General features: G+C 43.4%; 1 protein-coding gene across 2 annotated transcripts in view; it reads right to left on the reverse strand.

Annotated features, from left to right (window-relative positions):
• The window catches only part of FTO (FTO alpha-ketoglutarate dependent dioxygenase), a 368,954-nt gene that overhangs the window by 240,835 nt on the left and 114,943 nt on the right, over positions 1-13,176 (reverse strand). For both annotated transcript variants that reach the window (XM_036081687.2, XM_036081686.2), the window contains exon 3: positions 10,007-10,631. In XM_036081687.2, coding sequence (XP_035937580.2) covers positions 10,007-10,631 — 625 coding nt within the window. The remainder of the gene's footprint in view (positions 1-10,006; positions 10,632-13,176) is intronic.

Here is a 13,176-nt window from a genome sequence, read left to right on the forward strand (position 1 = left end):
TCCCATTTGAACAGAATCTTACCCTTTTTCTTCCTATTTGTTATTTCTGATATATGCTTTCGCAAGCATTCTTTAGTTAGGAGCAACTTTTAGCAAGTATTCTTTAAGAATAAAGTCCTACAGTAAAAAGTCTAAAGTCATTTTTCTACATTAATCCCAAAAATATTTAAAGGACAACCCTCTAGAACAGGAATGACAAATACCTTACATATCAGAGGACACAACTCATTCATTGGTCATGGCTTTTGTGAGCCCTGGCACAGAATTATCCTGAATTTTTCTCCAAGCTAGCAGGAAAGAGTGATATCATCAATTACTAATATCTGTCATTGGCACTAGAAGGGGGAGTTAGCAGCGGCAAAACTAGATATTTGCTATCTGCGTCTGATGACATTCTCTAGGCATGTCTTATAATACAGTTACGCCTGAAAATTCTGGAATTTGCAAAACTAGATCTTAACGACCAGAAAAGGGCCCACAAAAGGAGTAAACTTGACCTGCACTACATTTTCTTAACTAAGTTAGCTGCCAACTGAGATAAGTGCTTTGCATAAAAACACAAATGTCCAGCTATTCTTGAATTACAAGATCTGGTATCCCTGAGCCAGGGCCGAACTAAGAAACAGCTGCCCCTTTTAGACAAGGCATGTGCTCTCCTAGTGGCTGTCCCCGTCAGCCATTTCCCTCAGTGGCAGTACCTGCCTGGCCCCTACAGGCATTTACATCTTTGAACTTTGTTGGAACCCCTAGGCAAACCAGGCCTATCACCTGCTTATACAAAGTAACTGGAAGACGGTCACGCCCACTCATTTCCCCAGGGTCGGAGGCTGAGTAGCTAAGACACAGACCATAGGGCCCACAAAGCCGAAAACATCCATCGTCTGGCCAGCCCCTTACTCAGAAAACGCTGGCCAAGTCCTGCTCTAGGGTCCTGATATTTGTGATTTCACAGAGATGTCTACTGCACGTGTTAGCAAGGAAGCCAGGCTGAACAAAATAATGATGTCAGGCGATTAATACTAGCATACAACATAATAAAGTAAGTTAATGCTAAATTATTTGATAAGAAGATCAATTTAGCAAAAGAATACTGCTAGGCGAAATCGTATGTTTATATTTGTGATACCCTAGGGCTTCTGGCGGCTTCCTTCTGGAGCACCCTAATGATAACGGAGGTAGCAAGGGGAAAAGGAATAGAAATACCTTAAGAAGGTTTTTCATATGTCTCTCTCTGGTGAAATCAACTCTGACTGAACTTTAAAAAGAAATGGTTTCTAAATTACAATGACAACGATGCTGTTGTGGTTTCCAGCCAGTGAGTATGGCTATTCTGCTAAGTAACGATCTTCACAGGCTAATGGTCTGCTTGACAACTTTCCCCTCTATCTGCTATTCCCCCACCCCCTCGTCCCAATAGGGCGCAAATAAAGCCTGGAAGGACAAACAGAGACGGTAATTGCAATCAGTGTTTCCTGATGTCTCCCATAAATCTAGCACCTTTGAAATGTGCTCATTAAAATAAGGTTTTCTTGAGGGTTTGTTTCCCCCTTGGACTGGGTACAGAGGAGGGAGGGAAGCTGTTCATCTGATCAATTTTTTATTGCATAAGTACAGTGCTGCTGTCTCAATAAAAGCAACTTCCGGGGCGCCTGGGTGGCTCAGTTGGTTAAGCGACTGCCTTCGGCTCAGGTCATGATCCTGGAGTCCCCGGATCGAGTCCCGCATCGGGCTCCCTGCTCAGCAGGGAGTCTGCTTCTCCCTCTGACCCTCCCCCCTCTCATGTGCTCTCTCTCGCTCTCTCTCTCTCAAATAAATAAATAAAATCTTTAAAAAAAAAAAAAAAGCAACTTCCAGTTATCTATAGCAACTGCACCTGATTACTCTTGCTTCGTGTTATTCTGGAAACAAGCAGAGGCAAGAAGTTCCTACTTGCCTTTCAACCTCAGTAACACTGAAAGGACTTGTGCATGTCTCAAGTGTGTTTGATGCATTCCCAGCTCCCACTACCCAAACTGTTCAAGAAGTAAAAAATGTAAAAAAATACAAAAGAATGCTAAACTTAAATGTCAAGTTTACAATACCAACTCCCTGCCCAAATTAACCAATTTGTCTTTTTTATGCTAACTAGTTTTTGAAGAACAATTAATTCCCATCTGGTAAAAGATAAGTGCCATCAAATATTTGGTTTGTATTTTTCCAAGCCTTATGCAACCCCTGTCACATAGGAAACAAAGACAGAAACCTGAGCGTGAAGGATGAGATGACCATTCCAATCAAATAAAATACATCGCTGGAAATTTTGTACATTTAATAACATATACCATTAATACTGTATGTCAATAATTTCCCTGATGTGTAAATATATGTTCATCATCACCACACATTAATAGCCCGATTTCCTATTCCCTTGGCCAAGTGCTAAGATTTCTAAGACTCTGGCCTCGGCAATTATATTCTCTGTTTCCTTAACCCCATACCCAGAAGGGCTTCAGTAGCAGGTCCCTTCCTATCCATGTCCCAGATCTTGAGGCAGGAGAAACCCAGAAGTTGCAGCTAGTCAGCTGGTGTACAAAACCTCATGATGCTTTCTCTCTCCTGTGCTAATCTGTGATATTCCAGTGTCTGGGATGGAGAATCTGTTTTGAAAAAAGGGAGAAGAGTCAGAAGGTAAGAGGGTGTGAGGCTGGAAAGATACCTTCTGGAGAGGGAAATGGCAAGATAGGTGTACAAGAACATAATTAATTCTTCAAAATTGCAAGTGTATCACGCGAGTGACATATAAGAGAAGAGGCTGGAGGGGTGGGGGTCGGGGGGCAGAGGCCAAGACACTCTGCGAACCACGGTAAGGAATTTAGACTGAGGGCAATGATAGACATGAAAGACTTTTTCATAGGTCAGATCCGTTTTTCAGAGTGATCCCTCTGGAAGGTAGACACTTCTGCGTGCAGACCTCGTGTAATTTTTCTGGACAGGTTTCCAAAGTAATGGCAAATGGCATAAGCCCAAGAACATTTGGGAAACGCTCCTAAAGGGCATGTCCCTAAGGAAAGAAGCGTTCGCCAAGGAGAAGCTGCCTGGGAGACTTCTGCAATTTAGCAATGCTTTCCTTGATTAGGCAAAGAACAAACAGTCAAGCCTGCTGCTGACTTAGAGCAAACTCCCTCCCAGCCACTGAGGAATGAATGGTCTGAAGAAATGAATTCAGAGACGTTTGTGGGGGCGGGGGGGGGTTGCCTAATCAGTCCCAGCTCATAGTCTTTAAGAAGCTGGAAGCTGCTCTCAGATGCCTCGAAACAAGCAATTCAGGACAAACATAGTCCCTTGACATAGATAGATTATAAAATTAATCATAAATTTTCTGGGATTTTAGGAAAATGTTGCAAACTCTTTCCCGAAAAGTCTAAAGCCTTTCAACATGATGTCTGGCTCTGTCAGCTTTCAGATTAAGCATTTGAAAAAAAAAAATTAAGATATAAATATTCACATACATAGGAGAACCTTACTATATCATGTTTCATGGACTTGAGGGGGGAAGCAAAAGTGAGAAAAGGAGAGAAAAATTGTTCTGGGGGCTCTTAGCTAAAGCTTCAAAACCATTACATTATCTGAGGTAAAATATGAAATGGGAAAAGGAAGCAGAGATACTTCTCAAACAATATATTCTCCAAGCCAGACCTTCTAACAATAGAGCTTGTAACTCCTTGGGCAGCCTCAGGAAAGGACAGAGTGGTAGAGATTTACAAGAAACCTTCACATTGTAAATAACATAGAAGATCAGAACCAAGCTGGATTAACCAAAAGAGGATAATTATTTGTTCATCTAGCTTCAAGCAAAGCTTTACCCAGAGTTCAAAGCACCTGTCCAACACCCAGTTTTTGTCCTTCTCAAAGCTCATAAAAAAGCTATGTGGCCACAACAGCTGGGGGAAGGCATTTGGGGGCCATGAGAAATTTGCTAGCCCCAAGGGAGGAAGGCAATAGCTTAAGAAGGATGAAGGGAAAGAAACTGGAAATTGACCCCACTATTAATTGTTGAAATGAGGTCCACTGGAAGCCAGTGAGACCTCTGGGCTTCCTATTAAGTGAGATAATTCTTGATCTTTTTAAATTAAGCCTGGTTAGGCCAGGTATCTGCTATTTGCAATCAAAAGAATCCCAATTCTAAACAGATACTGTAGTTGCAGAAATCAGAGTTATCGTACAGTTGCCAGAATGTAGATGAACAGCATAAACCACTCACAACTAAAAATACTAACTTTAGGCAAAAAATATTTACTCTTCTACCATTATATGCACATACAAAGGACACAAACCATACCTTCAAGGAGCTTACAATTCTAATTCATAATTTAAATATGCACAGAACTAATGTACAGCCTCAGAAGGCAGGACAGTGGTTACTGCTGGGGGAAAAATACACTAGAAAGGAGCATTTCTGGGGTGCTAACATAAATGATGTCATTCAGTAATAAGGAATTAAATTGCCCAATTAATGTCCTAGACAATAAAGCTTGTTCCACTCCAGTCTGTCCTCATCTCCTACTCATCACATGAATACATCGTTAAAAATTCAGCCATTCTTGGGGAAAATATTTGCAAATCACGTATCTGCTAAGAGATTAATATCCACAACATATAAAGAACTCCTAAAGTTCAACAACTAAATAAACAACAAAATTCAAAAACGGGCAAAAAACTTGAAGAGACAAGGGCGCCTGGGTGGCACAGTCGGTTAAGAGTCTGACTCGGTTTCAGCTCAGGTTGTGATCTCAGGATTGTGGAAGAGAGCCCCATTGGGCTCTGCGCTCAGCACAGAGTCTGCGTGGGGCCCTCTCTCTCCCTCCACCCCTCCTCCCCCTAAAATAAATAACTAAATAAATCTTAAAAAAAAAAAAAAACTTGAAGAAACATTTCTCCGAAGAAGATACATGAATGGCCAATTAGCACATGAAACATCATTAATCATTAGGGATCACCAAAGGGGCAGGTAGAAACTTCTGGGGATAATGGATATATGTTCGCTATCTTGATTATGGTCGTGGTTTCACAGGTGTGTTAAAACTCATGAAACTGTAAACTTTAAATATGTGCAGTTTGTTGTATGTAAGTTATACCATAAGAAAACTATTGAGGGAGGGGGGAAATCAGCCGTTCTCCTTGGCTGGCCTTCCCTTGACAATTGGGAGATGGCACTACGGGTCTTCTTCTCTCACCAGCACTTAACATGACATCCTATGAACATTCCTCATCACCTCCGCCTCTTCTAATCTGGCCCACCCTCTCTACTCTGGATTACTACAACAGCCTCCTTGTCCTGCTTCCAGCGCTGCCTCCCTTCTTCCACTCGAAACCACAACGGCTCCTATCTCATGCCATGCCCCGGACAAGCCCAGGACCTTGTGTTACAGTATTACTTCTGTAATAGCTTCTGCCCACTCTGCACCCCTAGTCTTTCCTCTCTGTCTTCATTGCTGTTACTCCCCCTCTTCTCTCACTCAATTCTATCCGTGCTTGCTGCTTCTGAAATATCTCAACATCATGTTCAATCGCTGGGCCTCCCGTATTCCCTCTACCCCACGCTGGTCTCCTCCCGCTCACTCTCTCCTTCCAGTCTTAGCTCAAATGTGACCTTCAAAAGGAAGCCTACTTTCCTATTTAAAACTGTACACCTGTGCGTCCCCTTTGTTTACAACCTTCTTGTTTGTTTGTTTGCTGTCTCTCCTTGCTAAAACATAAGCTCTGTGAGGGCAGGGATTTTCGTTCGTGACTATATGCTCAGCATCTAGAAGAGCACTTGGCAAAAAGTAGCTGCTTACTGTTCAATGCATATATAATTTCATGGGGATTAAATGTGACTTAGACCACCAAACAAGTTTTACTGAACAAAGTAAGTGACTTCACAAATAACTAACAGGGGCGCCTGGCTGGCTCAGTCAGTTGGGCATCCAACTGTTGATTTCAGTTCAGGTCATGATCTCGGGGTTATGAGGTGGAGCCCCACGTCAGTCGGGCTCCACACTCAGTGCAGAGTCTGCTTAAGATTCTCTCTCTCCCTCTCCCTCCGCCCCCCCCTTCGCTTTCTAAAATAAATAAATAAATCTTAAAAAAATAACAGCACATGGCATGATAAAATGAAACAAAGTCAAATGAGCTTTGAGACCTCAGACAGGGATGCCAGGAGATGTAGGAAAACATTAAATATCACAGCATTTTTAAAAATTATGAATGCTCCCACCCCCTACCTGCAGTTACGATCTAACCTTTCATGCTTTCAAAGATGAGCTAAGGAATATGAAGCTACTCATTTCAAAGTCAAAGTAAAGTATGGTAACGAATTTCTATCCTTAAATGAATTCAACTTTTCCTGAGTCAAAGACATGAAATGGGAGTCCTAGAATTCCAAGAAAATTATTACAAAGTCCCTGTTTTCTTATCACATACTCAGCAGGAATCATGGATTGGCCTCTCTCGCTTTTCCTCCTTTGCCCTTCCTAGGAAATCTGGAAAATAATATCAAGAATCTGCAATATTTGGCACTAGTTAAAATTCTTAAGAATTGTCTTTCCCATAAAGACAATGTTGCAGAAAATGTTTCCTTCCAAATGTACGAAAAACAGTAACCAATAATTATTCACCTGATCCTTTTGAAGGTATTCCAGTCAGAGAACAAAGTGTAGGACTACAATAAGCAATGAGTTGTTAACGCCTTCCCTGATAAAATTTGTGCATGTATATGTACATATTTTGGGGGGGGGGGCTTGTTTGTTTTTAACATCTAGGAGTAACAAGCAATTGCCAGCAAAGCTAGCATAGGAAAATCAAATACTCTGCCAATTTACACAGGATTCCCTGAAGCCATTCCTGATTAAATGTTGTACCATTTCAATCTTCTTACTGGGGATATCTATTAACTAGCACTGCTTGTGAAGCCAATGAATTTAGTATATAATTACACGTATCCTATACAAATTACTTCTCAATGACCTCTACTCACAGAAATAAACCAAAGAGGGATGACTGGCTCATTATAAATCTACAGAAAGATTTCACTAGGAAAAGGTATTGAGAGCAAAGTCCTGAAGGATCTTAAGCTTCACCTGAATTTAATTTCAGCAGGAAGTAATCTCTTCTGTTCTGAACTCCCAATGCATTTTACATGAACTCTTTGTGGCACGTGACACTTTTCTGTCACTAGGGAACTATGTGACCTTGGACAAGTCACTGCCATTCTCCCCGCCTGAGTGTCTTCATCTGTAAAATGAGATGCTTGAACAAGGTGATTTCAAGTCTCTTCCGGATCTCATATTTCCTGATGGCATAATTACAATCACAGAAGCACACTTTACCCGTCCTTTCAAGGCAAGCATGGGAATTTGATTTACCTCTGGAGCCTCCCTACTGTCTAGAACAGCCAACTGAATTTCCCTCAGCAACTGCTCAGCAAACACATTCAGGGACTCTGAAAACAGTACCGTCGTCTGAAATTCCCATTCTCTTCACCACCTTCAAGCCCTTCCTAAGCCCGACCGTGACTGTCACCCAAATGGCTCTCTTCGAGGCCACCCTTACCATACCTCTGGCAGAATTACAGGGAGGCCAGAGAAGTAAACATATCACTTGTCACCTGGAAGAAATGCATCCACCCAAAAGTTTCAAGGCACATGCTTTGTAAACCATCTGACTCAACATCACACACACAACTGGAGGCCTAGAGAGAGGTTCCACTTCATAGAGTAAGCTTATCTAATGCATTCCAATCACCTGAGAGCATGTGTAGGAAGCTACAAGCAGATGTTGCGGGGGGAGAGAAGCAAGGTGGCAGGCAGAAGAGGAGAGAATATGAGACCTGCTAAGGAGAAGAAGAACATTCCCTTCACCTTTCCAGAGGTGGACATTTTAAAAACCCAAATCCCAGAGGGAACTATACTGCAAGAATAGGAAACATCTACTCATAGCTGTTAGGACTCTGAAGCCAGAATGTCTGGGTTCAAATCCCTCCTCTGCTGATTAGTAGCTGTATATTCACGGGAAAGTTAATCAACCCTCTGTGCCTCGGTATTCTCATCTGTAAAATGAGAATAGCAGTACTTCATTGATAGGGCTGTTATAAAAATAAAACGGGTTAATACATGTAAAATGCTTATACCAACACCCAGCACATAGTAGGTGCTCAGTAAATGAGAGCTCCCAGCGTTGCAGTTATTATTAGAGTTCTGGGATTCTCTGGGATTTGTTCTAAGAGAACAAAGGAATCACGCTGCTCTTACAGATTCTAATTCTGCAGTTCCCTCCTCCAGATGACAGTTGCAAGGATAAACCTTTACGTATTTATGTATACTTGTATACTCTATCAGTCTTAACTACTGCCAACGACAGAAACCATTCATTCAAAATTTAAATTCCTTTCTGAACGATATTCTAGGTTTCAAAAAAGACTTGATCGCCCACGCTCTGAGAGTACAAAAGGACTATTAAACTGTAGGGCTGAGAGGAGGTGGGAGCACAAAGACATCTTTGTAGCAGTTTGAGCTATCACATACCAAGGCCTCAACGGCCTCAGCTTCAGAGAGTTGCCTCCTTCAGAAGGAAACTAACAAACTGGATCCATTGTTCCTTCCCATCAGAGTTCTTGGATGTGATCGTTCTTAAATCCCTGGCAACGCCTTAGCAAAGATCAGAAGATCTCAGTTCTCTCCATTAGGACAGCATCAAATCCCCTCCAAGCAATTTTCTTAGGTCAGCATCATTATTTGAGGTGCCAGGGAAACTGGCGAAATTTCCAACCGCTAAACTAGTTCCCTGTTCCGGGCTGAAGACGTGAGTTAAAGCTAGAAGGTATTTTAGCTGTCCTGAGGAAATGTCTGAGATTGGGAAATGGGAAGAAATTTAAAGAGAATCCTGAGAACTTCCTTTTTAAAATCCCTTTTATAAAGCAGTCATTTTAGTAAACAAAAAGCATACAAAGAGATAATGACAACCAATTAAAAAAACAGTTTTCAGAAGGCACTGACCCTTAAAAGTTCCAGTTCATTCCCTGATGGGATGTCTAGAACTCTGGTTTTCCAAGCATCTTTCAATAAACAGGTAGAAGAGATAAACAGACAAAAGAGCTAATACTGTATCTTGTATTCCTTTGTCAACTGATCAGGCAAAGAACAAAGTCAGCAATGGTCACGCTGTCCTGGATACGTTCAACTGTCTTTTTATAACCCTGGGCTGAAAAACAATGGACGCCCTAAACACACAGAAACTGAGCAACAGAAGAAGTAAAGTTCCAGGAGGCCACAAAAAGGTAGCCTATGTTCTCTGTTCCAAGGGGGCCAGATTTCAGAAACTTCGAGAACAAGTTCGCCCACAGCACCCCTTTTAGGTCTAAAACTGCAGAGCTGATGGGGGTGGCTGGAGAGTTTCCTAAAAACAGAGGACTGTCTGCTTACAGAACCCACTTCAACTGTTTCTGGCAAGGAAGGACAGTAGTCAAATCCGTATGAAGCCATGAACAAGTCCATATTTGACAAATCGCTCCCATCAAGACAGTGATGTCAACCACAATAGAGTATTTTGGCAAGACTGAAAATGTGCACCTGTGGGAACCTGGAAAGATTTGACAGATTTTTGTCTTCCCAGCCCTTTATCAGCACGTCAATTATAGCAACTGTACGGTGTACGCCGAGCTTTACAGAAAGGCACCTGGCTGTGTGACACCAAGACGCTGCTCTCCTGGGCATGAGAAAGACAGAATGACAGTAGTGCTTACACACGGAAATACTCGGTCTGAGTACAGTGTAACAGCGAGCTGGACGGCACCGCTGGACGAGAAAGAGGTATACTCTGCAGATACCTGGGTGTGGCAAACCTAGGAAGGAGTCACGACACCCGTGTACGGACACACACACACGCACACACACACACTCGCGCACGCGCACACGCACACGCACGCCTCCAAAGCCTCCACAACTGTGGTCGCGGGTCGCCCGGGGCTGCGTCTTCACGGAGCAGACTGTACCTTCACAGCTATAACTGTACACGGCCACCGCCGACCGTTCCACCAGATTTTCATCATGATGCCAGCTCACGGCCATTTTCCCCATGCCAAAATAAGGCTCCTCCTTCAGGTACGGCATTTTCTGGGGATCCATGAAATTCAACAGAGTGACGTTGTATGCGGCTCTGTTCTTAATGTCCAGCTCGTCTTGCCCGTCAAAGGACCCCAGCCCGACCCTGGGGAAATCTGGACCGATACACACCGGCACGGCATCGATATTAGCTTTCTCTTTGCAAGCGAGTTCCTCCAGAGCCTGGCTCGTCTCTGTCTGCAGGTAGTCGTTGAGCTTGAGGAAGGTCTGACAGGCAGCAGCGATACCCGCCTCGTCGTATCTCGGGCTAGCGCCCTTCAGCGGCCAGGGCACCGTGAAGAGCCTGGTGTTGAGGTACTTGTAGGTGCAGCCTGGGTTGCCGATGAGGATGCGAGAGACCGGGGTGAGCAAATCCTTGCCCTGGATCCTGACCAGGTCCCGGAAGAAGCAGCCATGCTTGTGCAGCGTGAGGAAGGCTTCCTGCACCTCCTTATGGAGCGCCTCGGGTACGCTGCCGGCTTCGCGGAGAATCAGTTTCGGGTACTTCAGCTGCCACTGAAACAAAACCAAAGCAAAAACATGTGTTCATGGAGAGCTAGGAGTTTCTCATTTCCAGAACTGTGATGCTTGGTCAGCGTTCGGAGGGGGAGAAAAAAAACAACCGTCAGGTAGCATTTCTGAACAGGACCCGTATCTCTCCAGCCTCACACGGAAGGCTACGTGAAACGTAGGTCTGAACCACGAATGTCATCGACTGTCCAAGTCAAGATTTTCAAGTCCCAGCTCAAATCATTCATCTTTACTATAAACAAAATAATCAGCATCTGTGCTCTAATCTGCCAGGCTCCCTCTACAGCCACTTCTCCCTGCCCTCAATCTGTCTTCCAACCTTTGGCCCTCCGGACAACACAATTTTATTAATTAACTGCTTACTACCTATTTATTAAGTGCTTACTAAGTGCCGTGTATTATTCTAAATGATTTAGACACGTTGACTCATTCGCAGCTCACAGCTTTACGTGACGGTACTGTTACTGTCTCCGGTTTCTACAGGAGAATCTGGAAGCACAGAGACATTTATTTAAACACTTGCCCAGGGGCGCCTGGGTGGCTCAGTCGTTAAGCGTCCGCCTTCGGCTCAGGTCATGATCCCAGGGTCCTGGGATCGAGCCCCGCATCGGGCTCCCTGCTCCGCGGGAAGCCTGCTTCTCCCTCTCCCACTCCCCCTGCTTGTGTTCCCTCTCTCGCTGTGTCTCTCTCTGTCAAATAAATAAATAAATTTTAAAAAATAAATAAATAAATAAACACTTGCCCAGAGTCACATAGCTGATACCCAGTGGAGCTGGGATTTGAAGCCTCTGGGCTCGAGTCTGGTTCCAAGGCAGGAGGTCTGAACCACAAGATTGCCCTGCCTCCCAATAAATGACAAACTGGTGTCTGCTCTAATACTTTCACTGAAGGACAAATCACTTCTCGTAGGGAATTAGATACCAAGTCCCACGAACACTAGAGCCAGGAGAATTTTGCTTACAACGATAATACTAGTGCCCAGAATGTATTCAGCAAATGTTGAATAAAGGAGTGAATAAATGAGGTGTTCTACTGCGACTGAGAAAGTTGTGATCATTCTACTGGTGTCACTGGAGGAGAATACTGTAAGATGATCCCTCCTCTAATATGGAAACACATGGATTTATTGTCACAGTGGAGGACTTCATTACCTATTCAGCCACCACTTCTGGCTCCTAAGACTCATGAATGGGTGATAAACCAGAGTTCCCTGATTCTATACAATGAAATGGACTTTTTTTTTTTTAACCAAAGCACAGGATTTTACATTTACCCCTGTAAAGTTTAATCTGATCAATACCTTCTCAGTACTGTACTGCCCACCATTTTTGAGACACATTCCTTCTATATCTTCATCAATGATTACCATTTATATGATAAACAGGGAAGACCATTTATTCCTTCATACGTTTTTCTCATTCAATATATGTCTGCGGAGCACCTACCAAACACTAGACAGAGATAAGGTTCCTGCCCTCACAGAGCTTTCTACCAGATCAGGTAATAAATAAGGAAAAGTGATCTCGAATTGCGTTAAGTACTAGGACAGAAACAAACCAGTGGGAAATCTGTCATAGATGAGGGAAAACTCTCTAAGGAGTTGGAATTTAAGCTGACATCTTCAGGAAAAGGAGGTGCCAGCCACGTGACAAGCTGGGGAGAGAGCTTCCTGGAGAAATGACCAAAAACCACAAAGGTGCTGAGGAGGGAGGCCAGACTTTTCTAGAGACAAAAAGAAGGCCAGTTCTACTAAAGGAAAAGAGCCAAAGGCAGAGAGACATGCAGTGGGGTTGAAGGGAAGGCAGGGGCTGGACCACACAGAGCCTGGGAGGTCAAAGTAGGGAATTGAGATTTGACTCGAAGTGTGCTAGAGGACCCAAGGGAAGAAGAGTAATTTGATTTACATTTTATAAAAATCACTCTTAGTTACAATATCGGGCACAGATTGGAAAGAGGCAAATGTGAAAGTGGAAATCCTGTTAGGTGCTATTACAACCATCCAGGAGAAAAGAGATGATGGTCTAAATGTGAGACAAGTAAAATACGTATTTTATAGGCAGAGCAAAAGGCAGTGCTTATCAACTAGATGTGAGGGGTAAAGAAAGGAAAGCAGTTCCAGATGACCCTTAGATTTCTGGATTTAATAAATGAATAAACAGCTTACCATTTTTTTTTAAAGATTTATCTATCTATTTGAGAGAGAGAATGTGTGCATGCTCAAGCAGGAGGGGCAGAGGGAGAGTGTCTCAAGCAGACTCCATGCTAAGTATGGAGCCCAAGATCATGACCTGAGCAGAAACCAAGAGCTGGACACTTAACCAACTGCACCACCCAGACACCCCTCCTTTTTATTTTAAATAAAAAAGACTGGGACAATACAGGAATGCTAGGTAGAAGAATCGGAAGGAAGGAGGAGCTCCCTTTTGGAGCTGTAGCCATTAAGATACCTATGAAATCTTCATGTAGAAGTGGTTGGGGAGGGTGGGGGGGTCAACTGCACAGACACACCTGGAAATCCAGGAGGCAGCTG

This window comes from Halichoerus grypus, chromosome 15, assembly GCF_964656455.1.
Source record: "Halichoerus grypus chromosome 15, mHalGry1.hap1.1, whole genome shotgun sequence".
Taxonomy (NCBI): domain Eukaryota; kingdom Metazoa; phylum Chordata; class Mammalia; order Carnivora; family Phocidae; genus Halichoerus; species Halichoerus grypus.